This window comes from Bombus flavifrons, chromosome 11, assembly GCF_040668555.2.
Source record: "Bombus flavifrons isolate JBK064 chromosome 11, iyBomFlav1_principal, whole genome shotgun sequence".
Classification (NCBI taxonomy): domain Eukaryota; kingdom Metazoa; phylum Arthropoda; class Insecta; order Hymenoptera; family Apidae; genus Bombus; species Bombus flavifrons.
The window spans coordinates 8,091,924-8,115,566 of NC_138452.1; the positions used below are offsets into that span (position 1 = coordinate 8,091,924).

General features: G+C 35.1%; 2 protein-coding genes and 2 long non-coding RNA genes across 7 annotated transcripts; 2 read left to right on the forward strand and 2 right to left on the reverse strand.

Annotated features, from left to right (window-relative positions):
* Window positions 1-680: 680 nt before the first annotated feature.
* Window positions 681-3,448, forward strand: Lac (septate junction protein lachesin). Of its 3 annotated transcripts, XM_069124042.1 has the most exons (7): window positions 681-729; window positions 819-953; window positions 1,274-1,515; window positions 1,591-1,847; window positions 1,917-2,320; window positions 2,622-2,742; window positions 2,856-3,448. In XM_069124042.1, exons 2-7 carry the CDS (start codon window positions 908-910, stop codon window positions 2,875-2,877), a joined length of 1,092 nt encoding a protein of 363 aa, XP_068980143.1. In that variant the 5' UTR covers window positions 681-729; window positions 819-907; the 3' UTR covers window positions 2,878-3,448. The 3 variants fall into 3 exon arrangements, with proteins under 3 accessions (XP_068980143.1, XP_068980145.1, XP_068980144.1); XM_069124044.1 differs by lacking the exon at window positions 2,622-2,742; XM_069124043.1 differs by lacking the exon at window positions 681-729 and having other exon boundaries at window positions 736-953.
* Window positions 3,449-5,441: 1,993 nt separating this feature from the next.
* Window positions 5,442-10,209, reverse strand: LOC138185234 (D-altritol 5-dehydrogenase). The gene is made up of 5 exons (XM_069124045.1): window positions 10,023-10,209; window positions 7,306-7,563; window positions 6,373-6,610; window positions 5,847-6,025; window positions 5,442-5,715 (listed from the first exon to the last, which is right to left on the reverse strand). The coding sequence occupies exons 1-5, from the start codon at window positions 10,158-10,160 to the stop codon at window positions 5,512-5,514; spliced, it is 1,017 nt and encodes a 338-aa protein (XP_068980146.1). The 5' UTR covers window positions 10,161-10,209; the 3' UTR covers window positions 5,442-5,511.
* Window positions 8,841-9,956, forward strand: LOC138185235 (uncharacterized). 2 transcript variants are annotated; one of them, XR_011174554.1, is made up of 3 exons: window positions 8,841-9,144; window positions 9,209-9,326; window positions 9,474-9,956. It is a non-coding gene; the product is annotated as an uncharacterized LOC138185235 (long non-coding RNA). The 2 variants fall into 2 exon arrangements; XR_011174555.1 differs by having other exon boundaries at window positions 9,221-9,326.
* A 5,214-nt stretch (window positions 10,210-15,423) lies between the features above and the next one.
* Window positions 15,424-20,110, reverse strand: LOC138184949 (uncharacterized). The gene is made up of 4 exons (XR_011174462.1): window positions 19,012-20,110; window positions 17,726-18,886; window positions 15,755-17,662; window positions 15,424-15,665 (listed from the first exon to the last, which is right to left on the reverse strand). It is a non-coding gene; the product is annotated as an uncharacterized LOC138184949 (long non-coding RNA).
* Between the last annotated feature and the right edge of the window lie 3,533 nt (window positions 20,111-23,643).

Here is a 23,643-nt window from a genome sequence, read left to right on the forward strand (position 1 = left end):
TGTATAATACTTTGACATTTTAGTATAATTGTTAATATCTACTTACGTAATTTTGTCTGGTATTTCGATTCACCCTTATAACAAGGAAAAGTAGGGAAGGAAAGTTCGTTATAAAGAAAAATAAGGAAGAGGAGTGCAATAGTAGCAAACTAATAATATTATTCTTTCAAACGTGACTCTTAAACGCATTTAAAAAATATAAGAACAATTATGTTAATCCTTATTCAAAACTTACTGACGTTGAACCTATGTATATATCATTATTCTTATGCACCTTCTTGAGGAAACTTTCCATTACTACGTTTAATAAGAAGAAAAACAGAAGCCTTATTCTGAAATCTTCTTTTTGATCTTTTTAACATGAAATTTTTGATAAAATATTTTAATAAAACATTTTCTTTTTGTAAAAAATATAAAAGAATAAATTTACTGGGATTTATCGTTTTATACGTACTGTAATATGACTGCATTAGAAATTTTTGAATCGACGTAATAAATCATGTGTACAACTATTAACTTAATTAAAATTGTTACTATTTGCGATAGAAGATTGTATATCAAAAATAAGGTAAGAATAAAATAAAATATTTAAACAACTGTTATAAATATGTAAAAATTGATATCTTAGTTTATATTATACGTTCTAAATCTTTCGGTTACGGTATTTCGTTTGATTAGAGATATAGCGTCATTCGCCATATTTATTTTCGGTCAACAGACACCTGTACTGTGAGTATTACTACGTTCCATTATTATACACTTCTGCTGCGTGACAGTACCGACGACGATATCTATTGTTATAAATGCTACTAACATAGGTTAGTAGGTGGAAATAATATTGGTGAAGAAAGGTGAAGATTATTATTATTCCAGCCTTACTGGAACATTACAACAGGGGTGTGTCATAATGAAGACTTTTTATACATTTTTGGCGTTCGCCTTTTTATATACAGGTAAAGAACAAAGAGATTTATTTGCAGTGCCATTTTGTACGTACTGTTTTTTAATATAAATGTTTTGCTTCTACATATCTGTTCTTATCTACTTAATAAGCGAATTTACGTCGACCCTTATGCAAATTTCAATGTTTACAAAACACCCTTACACGTAAAATTAGTTTAATTTGATACTTATACAAAATTACAGAATGTATAGCATGTTACATCTCTATGTGTGCTTGGTATTTTAATATTAGGATATAGAATATTATAATGTTATTATATTTAATTAAATTAACATCTTTAACTAGAAACATTACTATCACATTTTTCAGTTAAAAGTCAACGTACACCGACAATATCTTATATTTCCCAAGAGCAAATTAAAGATATTGGTGAAACTGTAGAGTTCCGTTGCTCAGTTTTATATGCACCTGACTTTCCAGTTGTATGGACAAAAATTAATAAAAACGTTGCTAATGACCAATTACCACTTTCACATGGTAGTACTTTAATTATAAGAGATACTAGATTTACCCTCAAATATGATGATGCCCTATCTACCTTTAGATTACAGGTATTATGTTTAATACATACTGTGCTTTTATTGTTTAATAGCATAATTTAAATATTAATATAATGCATACTTCAGATAAAAGATATTCAAGAGACTGATGCTGGATTTTATCAATGTAAAATTTTGATATCTTTGAATAATTATGTATCTGCAAATGTTGAATTGCAAGTTCGTAGACCACCTATTATTAGTGATAATTCAACCAGAGCTCTGGTTGTCACTGAAGGGCAGCCTGTGCAGCTTGACTGTTATGCTGGTGGTTTTCCTACACCTAGAATCTCATGGCGTAGAGAAAATAATGCCATCTTACCAACTGGTGGATCAATTTATCGGTAAGTTTGTTACCTCTTGTTCTTTAGACATTTATATGAATTCTGTTCTGACAAGTTGAAATATTACAGTGGCAACACATTGAAAATTTCTACAATTCGTAAGGAAGATCGTGGAACATATTATTGTGTAGCTGAAAATGGAGTAGGTCGTGGGGCTAGACGTAATATTAATGTTGAAGTTGAATTTGCTCCTGTCATCACAGCTCCAAGACCACGACTTGGTCAAGCCTTACAATATGACATGGATCTAGAATGCCATGTAGAAGCGTATCCTCCACCAGCTATTGTTTGGTTAAAAGATGATGTTCAATTGTCTAATAATCAGCATTATAGTATATCACACTTTGCAACCGCGGATCAATATACTGATACAACGATTAGAGTGATCACAATTGAAAAAAGACAATATGGAGAGTATGTGTGCAGAGCTGCTAATAAATTAGGGACTGCAGAAACAAGCGTTGAATTATTTGGTATGTATTCTGAAATACGTATATACATATGTACGATTTTAATAATATAAATCATTCATGAAATGTTGCTTCCATTTTTCTAGCTGTAATTATAGTTACATCAAATTGTAGAATTGATAAACATGTATGCATTTATAGATTGTGCATGATACTATAATCTGATAACATTTATTTGTTATTCTTATATAATTCTGTGTATAGTTTATTTCATCCTCTTATGTTTTTTTTTTAATTTACAGTGTATTCATTTGTTAAGTTTAGTAGTTAGCATGCTCTAGATGTTTCCTTGTTTTTTGCGCAGAAACTACTGTCCCTGTGTGTCCGCCAGCTTGTGGTCAAGCCCTTTATTATGGGGCTGGAGTAGTACCAGTTTCTTCAGGGCCTTTGGTAGTCTTAGTTTTATTTATTACAGTTGTTATGAGGTATGTTAATTTTGGAGACAACTTGTTCTCGCTTTTGCACATTAGCATTCACAGTTCCAATGTAATATAAATCCACCCTATTTCATGTATGAACAAATTTTATAAATTTGCAGAAATTTCTACGCCAAATATTAATTATCCCGGACTTCAGTGGGCGGCAGCAAGTCAGTGCAACTTATCGAAATGGTTGCTAATAGCACTATGGTTCACCATTGTGAATAGATATTAGAAACATTACTTATACAACAACTTTAGGGGCCTAATTTGTTTTTAACTCCTATTAGATGATTATTTTTGTAGTTATGAATAATGAAATTGAATAATTATTAGAGACTAAAAATTTTAGGGGCCAACAATATAGTAGATGTTGGCAAGGTACAAACAGCATTCTAGAAAAATACATAGTGATACATAGCGAAAAAATTAATGATATTACTAATAGTTTGAGATTTATATATATATATAGCCTTTTTTCATATATCAGCACAACTGATATATCCATGAAAAAGTGAAAAAGTGAAAAAGTGATTGATAATAATGTTACGAACATATATCAGCCTTTAACATAGTTTGTAGGAGTTCAATTCATACAATTCATACAATTTGACACATTCGAGACTGATATATTTTGACAAGACCGTCCTTAGCGGCAGCTAACATTTTTAAAGCTATAATAAGAAATTAAATAGCGTAAGAACAAGATAAACAGATTTTAAGATTATTTTCGTCTAAAAAGCGTTACAGCCCATATAGTGGGTCAATAGTTATTGAAATCTTTTTCATACTAGATGGGTGATGAGTCACCACGTAAGTTATAAGCGTAGAATAATAGTTGTTAACCCTCTACACCCGAGTTTTTTGTCGGTTAAATAACGACGCCAAATATTATCTGTGCCTGGGAGAAGTACTTCCAGTACAAAGGGTTAATACTCCAAAAAAATGAGCACAATTAATGTAGAGATAATTATGAAATCATGAACATAAATATTGTTATTCCTGTTTTATGTTTGTGAAAGTATGAAGAATCTACAACAGAATAATTTTGCTAAAGCACATATATAATATAAGAAAATTATCTGTAAGTACTACATATAATAAATTTTTTCAGTATTCCTTAAGAGAACCGTCTAAACATAAATCTGGTTCATCCTTATAGTCTGTATACTAGTATATTGCATGATTCATTAACATGACATCATCTGCACTTTTTACTCTATCTTATTCTTTATGCTTCCCAGTAACACTTCAGATACTCTTTTATGTCTATAGTATCCCTGGTGGGCGAGCAAAGGAGCATAAGTTAGAATTATTAGTTTTGCAGCTTCTCAGCTTCACTTATAATATTTAATGTGTCATATAAAATCAGGTGTCAAATTTTGTATATTAAAATTTCAGATAAAAGAATGGAAAAGGAGTCAAATTGACTTGTACTGTTAGAATCCTAAGCAAAAGACAGCAACGTAAAAAATATTAGCATTATGTTGACAAAAATTTGACCTATACTCTTTTGCCAGATATATATGCAATCAATTTTGTTCACACTATAAAATCTTCACTTCTTTGATTCACTTTCTTTCACTCTGACATGTTAATAGCTGTGGTTGTGGATTATTCATCCTTCATTCGATCTTAAAATTAAACACATTCTTTAAAGTATGCTCTTGTAACACGACGCTAACTGACTGGTCTCATAGGTTCTTAGTCTCGAGTGTGTTGAACTCTTGTTAACGCGCTATTTAGAAGAACTCGAATAATAACAATACTCTATAGCTGCCTTGTTACACAATGTTTGGCAATAGAAAAAAAATTATTATAATGTTAATACCTTAATCGTGATACAAAGCATGTAAAAATTTGTTCTAGATCTAGTTCAATGATTGTATATTGTAGATGAAATTATTTATAATGATCGCTACTAAGATTTTTCTTATTGTGTTAACAAACTCATAAAGACTGCATACTCATAACAGGGATCGTTTCTCGTCTTTTTTGGACTAACTTAAAGTATTTATAACGTCCCTCGGAACTGCGGTCGCCCCGAAAACGTTGGTGTTGGTCTTCCTCGCTTCCGCTTCCGTCAACCGTTAAGGCTCGAAAAATTTACGAGGTTTCTCTACTTTGAACCGCAGTCAGATCCTCGTTATTAAAGTTATAGTACATAGCGCACTTTTGCTCTATATAAATGTATGGGACGAGAGAATATTTGACGAAATTTATATACGAAGAAGCGAAGATTGGCAGAAGCATTTACGTTTGCAAGAAACGAGAATTTTTATCGATGTCGGGGCGAATTATTGGCAATTCACACATCCGGGGGCGTGACAAGAAGAGTAAAGGGAAATAATAAAGAATGTCGCAAAACAGCCTCATTGAGAAAATCAATTTTGATTATTTCAGTCTATCACTAAAGAAACAAGATTTAATGAATTTAGCTAATTAGGCATCTAAGAGAATCTCTATAAACAGATATTCCTTATTTTACCTTTTACTCTCCACATATCACAAGTGCAGAGCTACTTAGAATCTCAAAATAAGTAAGATTTTTTATGACCTTTTTACGAGTTTGCAATTTTATATTTACTTCTAGACTAATATGAATTTTAATAAACGAGAATTGCGTGGAAATCATGTTCCTTTATATCAATACTTATCCCTTCATATTTATATTCCAGGGCAAAGAATAATGAAACGCGTTTAAACATTGTCAAAAAATAGGATTCCATTTTATTGATTTCATAATCATCCGAACCTTTCAATTATTTTTCAAGCTTACAATTTGAACACTGCTTTACTGATCTCGCCTTTCTTCAAACTGTCTAAAGCTTCGCGATACTGCGACAACGAGAATACTTTAATACCTAAATTATCGTAATTAAGATATCTATCGGCCATTGCACGCAACAAGCCCAACCCTTTAGGGAACGAGAAAGGGTTTATGTTTACACCTAAAACTGTCAGCTCCTTTAGGTAGATCTGTTGAGAAGTAAATTAAAATTAATTACTTATTCTTACCTGTTCGTGACGTTGTATGAATAAGCAATTAGTGGAAAAATAATGAGTCAGGAACATGGATGCACAATGATACACGGTTGTGATTAACTTACCTGGTATGGCTCGATACTGAATTTCGCGTTGGGATTAGCGACTCCGAATATGCATAAGCGGCCACCTGATCCTAATAATGGAATCGCTGCTTGCACAGCTGCAGCCGAACCGCTACAGTCCACCACCACGTCGAATGTTTCCTTTAATTGTTCCGGGCTCTTTGCTTCGAAATCAAGATCTGGCAAATATAAATATAAATAATAAAATCAAACCGTCTCTTACAGCATAATTTTTGTTACGCATTTAGTTATTCAAAATCTCATGAAACTATTTCTATATATATGTAAAATTGTGTGTATGTCATAAAAACATTTTGGAATTTCATTATAACGAAATTCGACTGTTACATTGGTAAAATCATTAAGTTATTATAACGTTAGTAATACATTAGTTAACGTCAGTATAAATTAATCTATTATATCAATGAAATTTGAAATCAATGACCAATCGATGGTGCTATTTATCTATTGATTAAGATTGAAGATAATTTTGTAACTAGAAACTAAGAAATTATGTTGTTGTTACCGAGCTTGTTTAGCATTTTCCGCCGTTTCTCTTGAGGCTCGCTAATCGTCACGGATTTCCTAAGACCGTGTAAGTGCAACATGCAGGCCCACAAAAGGCCAATGATTCCGGCGCCAATTACGAGCACGTTACTACCAACGTTAACGCCGTTAAGTTTCTTCCATCCATGGGCCAAACACGAGAGAGGTTCGAGAAGGACAGCTTGCTGCAAGTCGATGCTATCGGGTATTACGTGAACCTGAAAAAAGTTTAAAAATGAACAACAACGATAAGGAATAATAATAATTCGAAATTCGTGCAACTTTATAATTCCTTTTACGCTTCTTCCTATACATTTATACAGAAGTCGAAAATATAGAATAAAAAAATTTTTTTTTTAATTTTTCCATCGAGACAACGATGTACAGTGAAATCCGTTATAACGAGACGCGATAAAGTGCACGCGTACCGACCGAAAATTCAAAGTCGATTTTCTCGAAAACAAAGCCTCAAACGAAAAATGTTTATTCTATATTTTTGACTTCTTTTTTCGCGTAGAATCACCCCCTTTCCGCTTGTACCACCAGTTACCAACCACCCTCTATATCTATTGGGTTGTTCAGAAAATTCATAACGAAAGTTAAACAAGATTTAACTATAATTAGACATTTTTTGCCATCTAGAATTTCACGAGCTTCTTCTTGTACGATTTTTCGTTTCCTTTGCCGTGTGAAATTGTAAAACGTTGTACGTTAAAACGACCAAGTATAGCAAAATTAAAAAAAGCTAGGAAAATCCCAATTTTATTAGTAGCCTTCGTCTCTCTCATAGGTGGAAGTCATGCGAGAAAAATAGAGGACAAAGTTTCATTATTTTTTATATGCAATATGGTCTAACGATTTTCCAAAGGATTTGTTTAAACCTGTAGAGGGCTTAATGAAAACGTAAACGAACCTGGGTTTCTGGTACGATAGCGTGCGTGGAGAATCCACCGTCTTTGAAGATTCCTATCGTGCTGTTTATGCCACCAGTTTGACAGTGCTGATAAGAGCCATCGTGACAATGGTTGCAAGTATTACAACCCCTGTTAGGGTCGACAGCCACCTTCTGGCCGACTTTACAGCTTTTTACCAAGGAACCAACAGCGTCGACAGTCCCCGAGAATTCATGGCCAAGAGTCAGGAAGCCTTCCTTCTTGCACGGAAATGATCCCTGAACGATAGAATTTTCATTTTATTATTATACCTTAGAATCAATGCAAAAATATTCTAAGATTATAAAGTTATAGCAGTTGACTGTTTAGAGTAAGAGAACGTGGATATATGATTGATGAATCGAATATCAAAATATGTTTATCGGTTGCTTAATTGCAGCCACTTGATAATGGAAACAGTTTAAACATATTTTTCCCTTTTCTTTTCTTTATTCCTCGAAGTAAAATTGTTTAAATTATGGAAATATATGGCAGCATGTAACGATATTAAAATTATTATGCTTTTTACAAAGCTTCCAACAAAAAGGAAATATCAACGATAACACTGCTTATAAAAGTACAAATTTTTTATTTGCATTTTATTAGAATTTAAAGAAATAAACGCAGGAAATTTCTTTAGGCTACTTTCTCTGTTAACCGTTTTGTACTGTAAATTGACATATCACGAGAGATCGCCTGAAAAAGAACGAGAATTATTGCCATGCTCGTGGTAATATTCCAATCAGTATAATGAGATTAAATGCACGGCAACGCGTGTGATCGATAAAGTGCACAGTGTACAGTTGCTATCGTGTTTGGCGAATATTTGTCAAAAGCGAGCGTTATATCACTCGGCCATAGCCTCTATCTCTTGAAATACTTGTACGTGTTAAGAAATTATGCGACATTCTCGTGGCACGACCATGGAATGCAACCGCGCACGAGATTCGTAGCGAAGTCTGCTTTACGAAGTAAAGAAAAAGAAGAAAACGAAAAAAAAGAACGTTCTTTTGTCAAATATGCGAAGAAACAGATTACTATTGTCATGTAACGACAGTATATCTCGCGTTCATATCCGATTAGCGTCTGCGAAAGCGACTTCTTATTCGCTTTTTCTTAAAAGTGGATCGTCTGTCTGTTTAAATACGTTATACCCGGTCAAATAGAATTAAAGCAATACGATAGAAAGAAACAAGTATTCGCAATCACGTTTCTGCTTCGATAAAAGTAAATTGTTAATATCGACAAGAACACTTGCATTTCGTGGTAATTGCAAACATAAAACATCTGATAGCGATCGTTTTAACTGAACTGGTGGTTCTAGCGTTAAATAAAACAAAGGTATTCCGATGAAAGAAATTTTAATGCATTAAATGCAACTCAATTGAAAGCTGAATTAATCAGAATCCTAATAGAATAATACAGTCAACACTCTGCTCAACAAAAAATGACATTTCACGTTCACCGACGTAATGTGTCCTTACATAATAAATCATTTTTCCGTATACTGTATCTAATAGGTCCTTATATAATAGATGACTTTTCCAATAAGGCCGTGTACACGTGAGGTCGTACAACGAAACGTGATACGTAATTAGACTGCTGATTTTTATGCGCTTACAGGAAATTTGAAGATGCAGGAACGTACAGAATGCACGAAATGAAGCACACGTTAGAGTAAATAAGACCTTAACTGAGACTTAAATAACACTTCGTATATAACGATATAAACTTGTATAAAGAGGTTGTTAAACATTTACACTTTACATATTGTCGTTTGCCAGAGATGCAGATTTTAAGCGAGAATCAAAGAGCTTAAAGTAAGTACAATAGAACTCGATTTATCTGTGCTCGTCGGCAGACAAACAGTTTATATAATTGTAGTTCATATAATAGAAGCTCTCCAATCATCCCTGCAATTACGTTTTGTTCGCATAACAGAAGCTCGCGTTCAGATGAACAAATCAAACCAGAAAAAGTTAATCGTAATAACGAAGCAGTGGTAAGTGAAACTTTGTTTCCACAGAAGAACCATCGGACATCGTAAAACGTATCGAAGCATTTACAAAGAGAATCGCAACGTATCATATAAAATGACGATAACATAAACTCGCTGCATAAATTAATCTCTAACTTTAATGATTTGTAGACAAGCCAAGAGTTGAACCGTAAAGAACGAACCGCGATAACCAAGATAGGATCGGGGCATACTCAACTGACACGTGTGTACATACTGGAAAACAGTGCTGTTAAATGTGACATCCGCAGTGTGAGGCTATCGATCACCCACGTAATCATAGAGCGTTCTATATAGAACAATTGAAGGAGAGAAATATAATGTCGACGATAATCTTAACGATATCCTCCCGGTGATCTCGTTCCAACAGAAAGATTATCAACTTCTGTAAAGAAATTAAGATATTGAACAGAATTTGATAAGCCAGCGTTTATAAAAATAGTCGCCAATGATCGTAGTTGTAGTCGATGCGACTTTAAATTAAATAAATAAGAATAATGATAAAGCTTCGTTCAGGTGAACGATAGTTATACGTCGTAAAAGCAGAAAGTTCGTCGAAACTCGTAAAGGAAACGCTACGTAGTAAAAAATAATGAATGAATGAATAATATAAAATTTGCATAAGCGTTTTCAGACTTGTGACAATGGAGAGATAGAGAAAGCATAATGATGACGACGTACTTCCAATATATGAAGGTCGGTGCCGCAAATCCCGGAATAAGCGACCCTGATTCGAACTTCGTTCGGTCCTGGCGTCGGTATTTCCGCCCTTCGCAACGCAAGGGTTCGGTTCTTCACGTCGAAACTAAGGAATTCCATGATCTCACTCGTACTGTCGCGTATCGTACTATAAAGCGTCACGATATCTCTATCCAACATTTATATATACGTCTTGCGACATGTTTATGTTTATATGTTGGTGCCGTGCGCCGATATTTAATCGCCAAATGCTGTCGCATGTGTAAGTATGTAACGCGTCAGTCGTCGAGACGATCACACCGAATGGAAAATTAAGGAATCAGATTTAAAATGTTCGGCGTTGCATGCATAAGTCGATTGGAAATGGAATTAAAAGGACGTGTCCAAGGTGAAACAGATATCGTTTGGTGCTCCGGCTCGGTTGTTTTATTTATGAATAGATATTCATGAGAGGTTGATTCGTGTAACGTGTTTATCAACTGGTATTATGACTTTCTTCGGTATACAATAGCTGTTGAAAGTGTTTAAACCCTTGTAAAAATCCTTTACGAATATATTACGTGCATTGTACGAGACATTTTGGAATTTCTTTGCCGCTGTAACGAGACCGGGATCGTCGTTATGTCGGCAAAAATCGAAACGAATTTGAAAGTTAATACAGAAATAGTACGATAGTTCACGAAAAGTATTCCAACATCTGTATAAATCTTTTATGAATATATTACGCGTGTTACAGAAAACATTTTGAAATTTCATTGGCAGTGTAACAAACTTGTACGTATCTAGAAGTTACATGATATTTGATGCGAGTATATATTTCGTAGTGATTACAAAAGTATTGAAATAGTGAATTATCTAAATATTGTTGCTTATGATTATTTATTATTTGGAATCATTTTTAACACTCGTTACATATTTAAGATGGCTATAGTTATTTTTAGTATAGTTGTTTTTTTTTACTAAATATATGTTTGTCGGAAATATCTTGTAATTTTTATATAGATTGCCAGATTATGTAGGTTTCAAATTTTATCGATATAATCGTGACAGTCGCGTCTCGTTACAATAGCAGTGAAACTTCAGAACGTTTCGCGTAACACGGAAAGTTTTCCTATTAAAGGATCGAGGTAATATTCATGAAAGAAACGATAAATCTTGATAAGTATACAGACACTATTTCCAGCATCTGGTAAAACGGTGTTTACATCTAAACCATGACGTGTTTCACTAGTGCTCCAATTTTCTCGCATGGCGAAACACATCCTTCATCTTATTTCCACAACAGAATGCTACGGAATATTTAAAATCAGTATCGTTCACATTTCCAAGGATACTAACTATTTCACTGATCTATTTCTCTCATCTTAATTTTATCGATTAGCAAAATAACGATTAAAAAATTGGAATTCCGTATTTTATATCGATTTAATTATTCTTTCCATAAATTCTTGTCGCATTTCAATTTGGATCAAAGAACGATTTACTTCAAACTCCAACTCCAATAAAAATTCACCTTTTTGAATTGGATCGAAAGAAACTGACCAAATACTAGAAAAATCAAATCGGTTAAAAAAATCAATTGTAACGCTAACAATTTTCAACGTATCAACTTTCCGTTCATTTGTATAAAAGTATCGAAACTACGCTATGGATTCTAACGTATTCCTAATCGTTTTAGCATTGGTATTTTCTTAAAAATGTCCAGGTAGTTTGCAGTATTCTTTCGATAGTTCCTTTGTGCCGCTCGTGTCGTCTTTCGTTCACGATTATTCATGCAAAGGAAAAAGTTCAACGAAGCTTCGAATCGAGGTAGGACTGTGAATAAAATTACGAACAGTCGAAAAGCCACAGGATATTCGTCACGCGTATCAATCGCTCCATGAAATTTGTGAATCTCTTGGCTAGGGCTCGTAAATTTTTCGAGGACAACTCCACGTGTCCCCGAAAAGTTTCCATTCTCAAGATCGACAATGCCCTGTAGAGCGCCTGTCCCAAGAGAGGAATCCTTGTGTTCGATTTTGTATGCTGGTGATTTGTGGACTTCGCTTGTGTACCTGCGGTCGACACCTGAACCATTTGGTAGAATGAATGGTTCAGCAGGTACTCTCGCGATTCATGGTGTAAATTTCATCGAACAATCGACTTCATTAACAAACAAAGCCTCGAAACGACTCAGCCTGACTCGAACGTAGGTTTCCGGCTAACAAGTTGCAAACCTGTGATACGACGATGTAGTAAAATTTTTCTCTTCCAACTTGTGTATCTGATACACCGAAACATGGGATATACAAGAGAAAGATACGATAAGTATCTTTGTTGATTTTTTGATTTTAATGTAGTTTTATGATTAAACGAGAGAGTTACAACATATAATTAAGAACGAAGATAATCTGTTTTGTTTGAAGATAAAAGAGTTTCAAAAGTAGCTGATAAGTTGACCAAGTTTTGTGGAAGCCAAAGATATTATTATTAAGACGAGCAATATTTAAAGATTTTCAATGTTGCGATGTTATAGCGAGCAGTATTTATCGTGAGAATTTAGTGTGAAAGTTGAGAACTTTTATAGAGCTTCCAAGATTTATTATTATACTCGCCGATTCATTTTTAATTTTGTGAAACTTCTAAGGTATGCATACTTTCTTAAGCTTCGTTTTAAATTGCTCGTACTCAGTGATTTCACTGTATGTGAATTTTACTTATTGCTGTTTTATCACGGTTATTATTACAACCGGATATTTATATCTGTTCGATTGCAATTACACAATAAATCTCAACGACACATCTCATTAATCTCGATTACGCGTATCGGTGTTCGAGATCTATTGCAAATTCCATTTATCATTTGTTATGTCCTTCTAGAGAATTCCTTTCATAAGACGCGGTAAATTGTAAAACGTTGATTAATGCGTTAAAACCGTTAGATCGAATCATTTGAATTATTACGAGTTAATAAATTTAAATTTTTTAATCCTTAAATGTTTAAATTCGAGATATTTAAATGGAAGAAAGAAGCGTCGCAAAAGAGTGTCAAACTATTTAGGAATTTTTGTCACATGTTCTGGCTACGACAGTGAAAGGAAGATTTCGTTTAATTTACAGCACGACGGCTGTAAATCTTTGGTTGTGAAGCGATCTCCGTGGACAAAAGGCATCACATTACAATGGAAATCTGTTGAGGAAGGTTCAAATTTTGAAAGTGAGATCCTTCCAGACGATTATACGTCAGCTCCGACTGCGCTATATACTTTTTCTGCGTTTCTAAATTACATTTCCAACGACTTTCTCAACAAGATGGCAAAAATATTATTTTTACTCTAATAGTCTACAGTTTCGGACACTCGAATAAAAAAAGCATCATAAACTGCGTTTCAGATCGGTTGAAAATTATAGTGCAATTAATAAGTTACAGTGTAATTAGTAACAAATAACTGTAAATCAGTTCATTGCTACGTTTCATAAAATAGCGTTCTGCTTTCGTCCTACGTTCCACCTTTCATCGTTGTGCGAAGTTCATTATATTTCGCTAAATCATTTCATTGATCCTGCAACTAAGATAACGATGTTTTCAAGATTTGAAATATGTGACTAAATTGAGATCCACAAAATCAGATCATTTCGTTACTATGATTTTTAATCCTACTTCGTCTTATCACAGAGGCATACTTTAAAATCTACGATGGAATAATAAATTCCAGATATTTTTCCTATCTACGTTTAAAACAGGGAAAGAATCGCCAGTGCCACAGTGAACATTAAAATAAGCTGATAAGTAGGCTTATTACTGTGGCTTTGCTTATCAGAGGAGATTAATAAAAGTAAGTCAGCTTTTTGGAGAAAACAAACTGGAATAAATATACGAGTTTTCAGATGATTTCGTTCGTTGATAGAGAGGTTGGAGAACTCTTTCGAGATTATAATTAAAAGCGGTGTAATTAAACGCGTACGGTGCTCCGTTAATGCTTAATTAAACAGGAATATGTTTCAGTCGGTGGGAATAAGTTAATTATAGTAAGTTAATAAGGAAGTTTGCAAGACGAATATAATAAATAGACGGAAATTTATTAAGGTTACACGTTCACGTTATTCGCGTCTGTGTATTCCGAAACTCGATGAAAAATTGCCAACTCTTAACGAACTGGAACCTATTTAACACCCGGTACCTTTTAGAAGATCTTTTTACTCCAGCCGCGTTCACGTTCTGTTAAAAGAGTTTCGTAACTTCGGGAGAAATGAGTATCTGCTCTTAAAAAATTTCCGATCTACTAAAATTTATTAAATACGAAGAAATAATTGACAAAATAATATGACGTCACTCGTTCACTCGTTATTAGTAACCGTGTCAACCGATATGGCATAAAATCCGAAAATAAAAAAGGAAAACCTTCGGCGTAATATTCAAGCGAAAAATGTGTCGTAAAAAATATAAAACAGGGCGAATTTATGTTACAACCCAATAATTCGCCAAGAATAAATTTCAAAAATTGGTTCATTATTTCAATCCTACTAAAAAATTCTATCTTTTGCAAACATCTTTGTAAAACGAGCAAAATTGCGTACATATCCAAACACAGTACGTCTGTATTATCCAATAAATTTGTGATCTTTATTTAGCAAAGAATCACCAACCCTAGGACGACTCTTATATTGTACAATTATGAAAACTACCAAGCCCTAGTTCTATTTCAGGCTTACAGTTATCTTGCAAGAGCCTCCCATGGCACATATTAATTATACTACTCGCTATTACGTAAGTAATTGTTATAATTAATAATTATAGTACTCGCTATTAAGTAAGCCATCGAGAAACATCGTAAACGATAAAGAGAAATATACCCAACGGAAATAAAGCTCCTTTCCCTTTTTAAATCAAAATCTTCAAACTAAATCTACTCAATTTCAGCTCGCCGAGGGTTCGTAGCTTTCTGTGTAACTTAGCTCGATTAAACTTAACGGAAAAAAAAGCTGAAAAATCATCGTCACGCAATTAAACTCGATGGAGATAAATCTCTCCAGACGTCCTCTTACTCTCTTGACAAAAATTTCTATCAGAACACTCCGAAATAAATAAAGTAAAACACATGGTGAAAAGTAAACGAGACGACTCTTCCTCTCCTATCAATTAACGATTAACCTTTTGTAGTCGATTGATGTAGCATTTAAGATTTGTCTTCGAAGTAATCTAAAGCGGAATTTCGCCATACCAACGACATTTTAAAATTTGTCGCCAGCCTTCTCGGTACCCCGGAATCGATATATCGACTCCGCGGTTTTCCCGAGAACTAACTCGAGCCAATATTTCGACTAGAGATGAGTTTTCGTAATAGAAAATATTTCTACCCAACAGGTACATGTACACGTGTTTTACTAAGTGCACCTGCCTTCGTTATTAAGAAGAATACGTTAATTACACTAAACGTTTTGGAAAGTCCATATTTTCTAGAATATTTCCGCACGGTACATAGAAAACTCGCATGGCAGTAAAAGCGTTCAAGTTGGATAGCGTCATTACCGCATACGCGCCGTAAATATTTATTGCTTCGACTGAAAATGTCACCAGAAAGATATGCCAACCGCAAAGGGTTCAATTCGCCAGAAATAAACCCGAAGATTCATCTTCGCCTCGTTCTATTAACAAAAAAAAAAAAAAAAGAAAATTCCGCTACCAAAACATATCCGAACCAACAACAAGATGACAAAGGAAATCAACGAGATACCTGTACGATATCTGTCGACGATTTTTGACCAGTTAAATTCACCATGAACGGAGAGTATATCTCCTTGGTGAACGGATGCTCGTGAAGGATCCGGTGAATCGATGCCTGGTGAAGAGTTCCATGCGCGTGAGTTTCCTCGGCTAGAGTATCATTTCTACGAGATCTCGATCGAGGGGGAAGGGGGTAAGTTGACCCGGTGACCCAGTTTATTCCCGGGGGTTGAATGAACGGCACTGAACGCGATGACGTCATTCCCGACCTCATTTCCGGTTCCCGGTGCAGCCAGCTATCCCAGCTCCGTCCCGTTGACCCGAAATTTCTCGTGAATCGAAGGACGCTCGTTCATCCCGAGCCATTCTACCGACTATGAATGAATTTTCTGCATACGCGTTGCGCGACACTGAAAAAAAATTCTGAACGCCGTACGAAACACGCTGCGCTCTTTCTACGCCAGTTTCTTTGATATCCGGGGCTCAGTTAATATTATTTAATTACGGAGAAAGTTTTAGCTCAGTTAGCGTTAAGCTTTCAACGAGCCTACTAACCCTCGATTGATATTACGGAATCATAGATAACTATAACGTTAGATAAATAATGGGCAACGATTTATTATCTTCTCTTCAGTTAAAAATAACGATATTACGTTAGATGGATACTATTTAACGATTATAGTTGAATCAGGTTGCTTAGTTTTAAGGCGTCTAATTTTAATTTGTATTTTCTATCTCCGATGTTTTTCTATTTTTTATTTCAAATGCAAATTAAAAGAGAGCGTCTCAAAATTAAGTAACTTAACGCGAGCTGTCGTTAGTCGATGCTGACATATTAAACATTTCAATAAACTGCGTCAATTTATTATCGAATCATAGATTACATGGTTGATATAAAAAGATGGAGCAAGTTTATCGTACATTTATGATGTGTTAGGTAGACAACCGTTATAGCTATTCATACGATGCAGAGAGTAGTTAGTTCCTATTTTATCAGTTTGAGATTAATCATTCAGCAAGAAACAAGCTTCGATCATGGAACAAAGAAAGGAAGGTAATGTTTCTGCATAATAAACGCCAGATGAATTTTACATTTCGTGCATCATTGAATTCAAATTGCGATATTACCATTTAATGACTGCGTATTACTCATAAGTAATTGAAAAAATCTACTCAAATGGCTTCGCCGTTTCGTTAGAACTATATCCGTGATCAACAATTTTAATTGATCGATTATATGATGTGTCTTCCAAATTGGTATCCTCGCACGTATAGCGCACGTATTTTAGTTTTAAGGTCAATGATGAATTATTTATTAATCGTTAAAGCGCTTCTTTTATTATTGTTGTATCATTTTCTTACAAGGAAAAGAACGTTAAGATATTGCAATCAACATAATGAATTCTCTAAACACTCAACGCTCTATTTTTTAATGTTACTCTATCATCTCCTCAAAACAGGAAACAATAGAATATTCTGATCAGTCTAATAGATTTTAGCTTCCATTCCTTCTTGACCAAAGAACACGGTAGCAAGCAGAGACAACGTTTGTAACTTAAATGTTTTCTAACTTATTTGTTTTACCATCTCCTTAAGAAGCTAAAAAAGAAAATCGGACGAAATTGAATTAATTATTCAGGCACTTTTTCTTCACTTTGTTTTGACGAGGGAAGGTCTTTGTTTGAAACAACAAGATATTATCGACGAAGACTTCCATATCAGATACTAAATAGAACTTAGTTATTTTATCCCGTTTATAAAAAAAAAAAAAAAAAAAACGAAGAAAATTGCCGATGAACTTGCTAAATCATTTAAACACTCCACCTTCTACTCCGCTTAGAGCACAAAAGATAGGATGAAAATTTTCCGACCAAAGACTTCCGTATCTCACAATTATAACTTAATTATCTTATCGTGTCTGTAAAAAAGAAAAGACAAAGAAAATTACTCATGAACTTGTTAAATCATTTAAACACTTCACCTCCTATTCTGTCTCGAGCGAGAAAAATCGGAAGAAACTAAGAAGAAAACACTCATATCGTGCGAGATGCACGTGATCTGTAACCTGAAATGGAAAAGTACTAAGTACTCGTGTGGCGTAAGTGTGTTTCAAGTTCGCGGTAAGTGACTTATGTAATCATTTTCTTAGTCGTGTGTTGTCATGATCGCCAGGGATCAGCAGTTTCATCGGGGTTAATGCAGACGTCAACGACTCGATTACACGCTTGCAATCATCGTCACCGTTGTCCGACATGGAACAACACAATGGTTTTTATGGCGAATAGTAGAAGAATCGACAGGGAACAGATGTTGGCCAGACGGAAGAAGCGTGAAAGAAGCAGAGGACGAGGCAGGAAGGCGTAGGCGGTTTAGCTGCGAATTAATCCTCCGAGAAAGGGAGCAGGTGTCGGCCGCATTTCCGGATAGCGCGACGTTCGACTCTTCTTTCGTGGAAGAATTCGAAACAGCTTCTTTTGTCCGCCACCTACGTGTTCTCCCACGAGCAAACCGTACATGGGATTTCAACGATTGTTCATCACGTTCTTTTCATATATCGATACGTTATAATTGAATTTGTCTCTCCGTTTTGATGAAACCTATTTTTCGAAACATTTTTGGCTCACAGCTGGAATGCGTCGGCTTTCAACGTAATAAGTTAGTATTTAGGGAATTGTTTATTTTTACAAGCATGTCCAATCTTTTATTAAATTCGCCCCAGTTTATTCTTCTTTTCATTAATTCGTTACCGTTTGATCGGTGTTTTATTCGAATTACACGAATCGATTGGCGTTTATTAATATTTAAGTAGCATACTTATAGAAAGCTTCTAATTGAAAGGTAACCTCGTTCATGGCTTGAGATTGAGAGTAACGAAATTTATTCTTACGGTTACTCGATTTTTCATCGACGAAGAAATTAGTCGAAAGCGGGAATAGATGATTGCGATGCCGTACTATATTGTATGAATAGAACGAATGCAATTGAACGTCCCAGCTATCGTCTAACGTCTTGTGGAGAAACGAAGACTCCTTAATCGATCGATTTCTTACGCGAACTAGGAATGATATTTACCTTAAACTTAACATCTTAATTCTTGGCAAAAATCTTCTTCCAATCGTTACAAGTGTAACGTTCAATATACCTGTAGAGGACGATTGGTCGTGAGGTTTAAATTTTTTTTTTATTTTATTGATTACATTCACAATTTGTCCAGTTTGGACATTTGGTAGAATTTTTTAGCTGTTAGATTATCATGTGGATGGTTACCCCCAGTGGGATACCATCTTCGTGTTTGTTAGGTTTGTGTCCTTTGTGAGGTCTGCTGGGTGTTTCCTTTTCAAAGACGTTTAAATGACGAGATAACTCGATGTTGAAACCGTCAAATATATTTTAAAAATAATTAATAAATACAGTCAACCGTAGATTGCTCGCTACGGGTCGTTAAAATAATGTTCGCTAAGACGTTCGGTACTAACTGACACGCTAAAGATCGTTCGAGACTGAGACTAAGAAAATTGAAGAATCTTACGATCGTGTTCGTTTATTTACACTGGTCGGGGAGTAACGGAAAATTTAAATTCGTCTTTGTTTGACGGTTACACGTAGCGGCGACATTGTTTTACCCGGAGTTTATTTATTATTACATTAAGTATGTCCTAACGATCTTGATACTCCGAGGCAAAACAACAACATGATTCAAATTGTCCTCTAGCTCATGTGCCGCTATATATCTGTTGTTAAAAATGTTCAGAATCGGTCGAACAATGTGTAGCTTGAAGAATTTGAAAATTGTAGAGGTGTTTCCTGGAAAGAGGAAGCGGCGATCATGAACGAATGTTTGTGTTTCTATTCTCGTAATCCTGGTCCTTTTCCCCTTTTCCGCAGGAAGGAAAAAAGGCCACGCGTTTCCGGTTTTCTCGGGAAGATTCTCTAAGGACGAACCGCTTCTTTTACGCGTCGCGTCGCGTCAGCATCGTCGTACAACTGCCTTGAATAAAACTCGCGACGTACGAGCCGCTCGAATTCTTCGCGAGTCGTTGTCTCGCCTCGGTGACAACGTGTGAAAGGCATGCTCGACTCGTTGAACGTATCAGATAGTAATTTTTTAAACGATGTTCAAGAAAAGTGCCTCGTTATTTCGAGCGTTGCTATTTTAATCGAGAAAAAAGAATCGCTGATAAGTCGAATACTTAGATAATTGTATTGTAGTTATCGAATAGTAGAATTTAAAATTTAATACTTTCTTTATCGTTTGTTTCGCAATTTCAAAAATCGAGAACCTTTGACAAGCGCTTGAAGAAATTCGTACAGATTTCTTTGAAAAGGCAAAGCTACCCGATACACGAAGTAAAGGAAATTCACTAAAATATCAATTCTATGAAACGCGTTGCTTTTCAATTTTCTTTAAATCTCGCCGATGTTTAATTAAAAAATTTATCATATTTTTCTCGTACATTCTTCGTATCTGTACGTACGTATATATTTGTATAGTCCTAACACGTGTATACCGACGAGATTTTTACTCCATTTTAAAACGTTATTAATTTTAAAAGGTTTCCGTGAAATAAAAACGGATGTTTTCGCTATTTTATAATTTCCATCAATTACGTGGCTGTAAAAAAAAAGTATAGCCGGAGGTCTACTTCATTTTGAAATATTTTTAAAAGTTATTAATTTTGAAAGATCTCGGCGATATTAAAAAAACGGATATTTTCATTTATTCAAACATTTTCATCGGTGATGTGAAAAAAGGTCCGCAGCGATTGTTATTAGTACAATTTTACGTATATTATGGACAAAATATTTCGTCGCGGTGGATGTATAAAATTTCGTAATACAGTTTTAATAAATAAGCAGATACAATTTTACGAGTTGTCGATTAGTTAATTTTCTTTCCATTCGATATAATTATCGAGGCTTGCTGATGACGAAACTCGAAAGTCTACTTTCGTAATGACTGGATGTTGCTTAGCCACCGATTCTTGGAAAAATAACTGACGCTGGCGCGCTATTATCGCGTTCACGGGTCAGAATGTGAATTTTTAAATTTACAAATAAATTGTTTTGTTCTTTCCAAATTCTTCGTGCATTCGTATCTTAACCTTGTTGTTTTCATTTTACAAAATCATTTAAAGGATATATATTATTAAATTGCCCTTTAATAAAGGATATATATTATTAAATCTATCCGAGTCCTTGCTTCTCTTCATATAAAATCGAATATACTATTAGATGTAAAATTTGTATAATTGCATTCGTGATTATAATATTAACATGTTGCGCTTATAGGAAATTTCAAGGTGCAAAATACACAGGATACATACAATATAGGAAAATATATAAAATATCTAAAGCAAAACGGTCCTTCTAATATTTAACAAACCAAACAAATTTCTGCCTAATCTCTATTTCTCTATTCTATTTTTTAACGATCGTCCATCATAGCGAAGCTTAAAAATTAGTAACACAGTTTCACATAATTTTCATTGCGTTTGGATCCACGTTACCATGTTTTCTACCTCGTATTGCTACTAATTGTCATAACGTAGCGTAATATTCCAATATGATACAACGAAATATCACGTAACCGTTTCTTTAAAATATCTTATATAACCATACTTTTTACCCAACATAATTTCTAAATAATTACTATTATACGCTTTCACACCAGTTCCAAACTTTACCAACATAATAGCTATATACTCAACTACCGTAACAATCCTAACGAGATTTCAAACTGTCCCGAATAACAAACGTAATATATTCGTCCAGAAAGTTTCTGCGAGCGTTCGAATAATTCCATGAACACGAGTAGGTGAGACATGGAAAATCAACCGAAATGAAATCAAAAGTCGAAGTAAGATTCGCACTATCGTTCGACGATAGCGAGGCTGGTCTGGACGCGTGATCCAGCGACGAGTCTGAGAAGGAAGACGCGTGCTTTTTATCGGGGCGATCGCTCTTAGAGGCGAGACTCTATTTTTACGGCATCCAAGGATGCTGAAAGGGATGCATTATACGAGGATGACCCAGTTCTGTGCCGTCGGCAGCGGTGGAAGCAGCGGCGGCGGCGGCGGCTTCGGCGGCGGTGGCGGTGGCGGCACGGTGTTCCCGGCTGAACTGGCTGGTTGAATGGTCTCGTCGACGTCACTATTCGCGAACTAGGTCGCCATAGAATTTCCGTATCCCCTGTATTGTAGCGGTCCCCAGTCAGAAAAAAAGCGGGTCGCTTGTTGTTGCGGGCCGTTTGTCTAACAAAGCGATTCCCGCGAAATCGAATTAACCGAAATGGCGATTGTTTCGCGAACCGAGAGAGAATCGTCGATTAACACGACTTACGAGGGATGCTCGGTTCTCGTTCAATTATCGATGATTGAAGTATTCGTTATACGTATCGTATCGTATTGTATTCGTTTATCGTATCGAGACTAATGTTAATTACAATCTTTTCGTCTATGTGCTCGCTCGATACGTTCTACTTTTATCGTAGTTTATTCCTCGAAGCTAAACCTTGATTCTTTATCTGTCTAAGGTATATCTGTATCGTTGTTTACTGTACAAGTCGCTATAAATTTGTATATGTATCTGCTACGGTTCATTCATGGGTCAGGTTTTAACAGTTATGTGAGTTTAGTGATTTTCAAGTACTAATATTCGATCGGTCTACTCGACTGCAGTTTGTTCTGTTAGGAAACAAGGAACGATTTTTAAAACGCGATGCCTTTCTTCCTTTATTTATTTAACGGCTAAAAGTTTATGTGTTTTTAGAATGACGTTCGAACATATCGATTGTCACGGTGACGATCAGTTTTCCGGATTCATATGTACATTTCTCAGGGCGGTTAAAGTAACTTGAACTTTATGGGATATAAACGATTTCTCATTCGGAGCGCTACTATGATCTGTACGTTCTTATTTCTCGACACGAGATATAAACGTTTCAAGTAATATGTAATCCGAATAACGTTACATAAATAACGTAGCAGATTAAATTTAATTGAAATTTCCATATTCATATCGCGATTAATTCGAATGATACAATATGAAACAAAATCAATAAATTATAACCAGACCGTGGGTATTTATGCAGATTAGTACTTTCGAAAATAGAATTAAAAAGGTAGTACGTAAAGCTAGAAAATTCCTTTATTTACCGAGTATCGTACAAAGCACTGTGCTTTTCGATATTTAACATACTTTTTCCTATTACGTGCGTTCCGTGCAAATAAAATAAAAAGCCGCCGTGTAATCACAACCATCGATAAAATGTCAATGTAATTTTTAGAGAAGATCGATAATAACAATCGATGAGAACAACTTTCGAAAGTATATCCAGCTATCGCGACTGATATCGTCGTCTACATGCATCGTATTTTTATTATTTTTCATTCTGTTGTCTGGCTTTCTTTCAATATTATCGGAGACCCGTACGAAGGATACGAGGACAAAGAGGGATGCGATTTATGCACGTCGGAGCTTCGATTTTCCGATCCGTGTACGAGGTCCTTTCACGAGATCCGCTGTCACGCGAAACGTTTCAAAGCTCGACGCTTATAAAAGAAGCCCCGGCATGAATGAACCCATCGACATTGCTCGCTCTCGAAATAGGTCACTGTAGTATCCGCGCTTCCGTTCCTCGTTTCGCTGTATGTATTTCGTTTCCATAAACAAAGCTACCTATCCGGAGGAATAAAACACGCGAGAATCGCTTTTTCATGGTCCAACGGAAACGAGCGTTCCCAGAATTTTCGCTAATCCATCGATTCTCCTTTACACGAGAGCGTTCCCGGCAACAGTATCGATGTTCAAAAGACGAGTTTTATAGGGTTTAAAAAAAGACCCGACAAACATTTGGTTCTTCTCGTTGAAAAAATTGTTTGCATTAGTCGCGGATGTTTG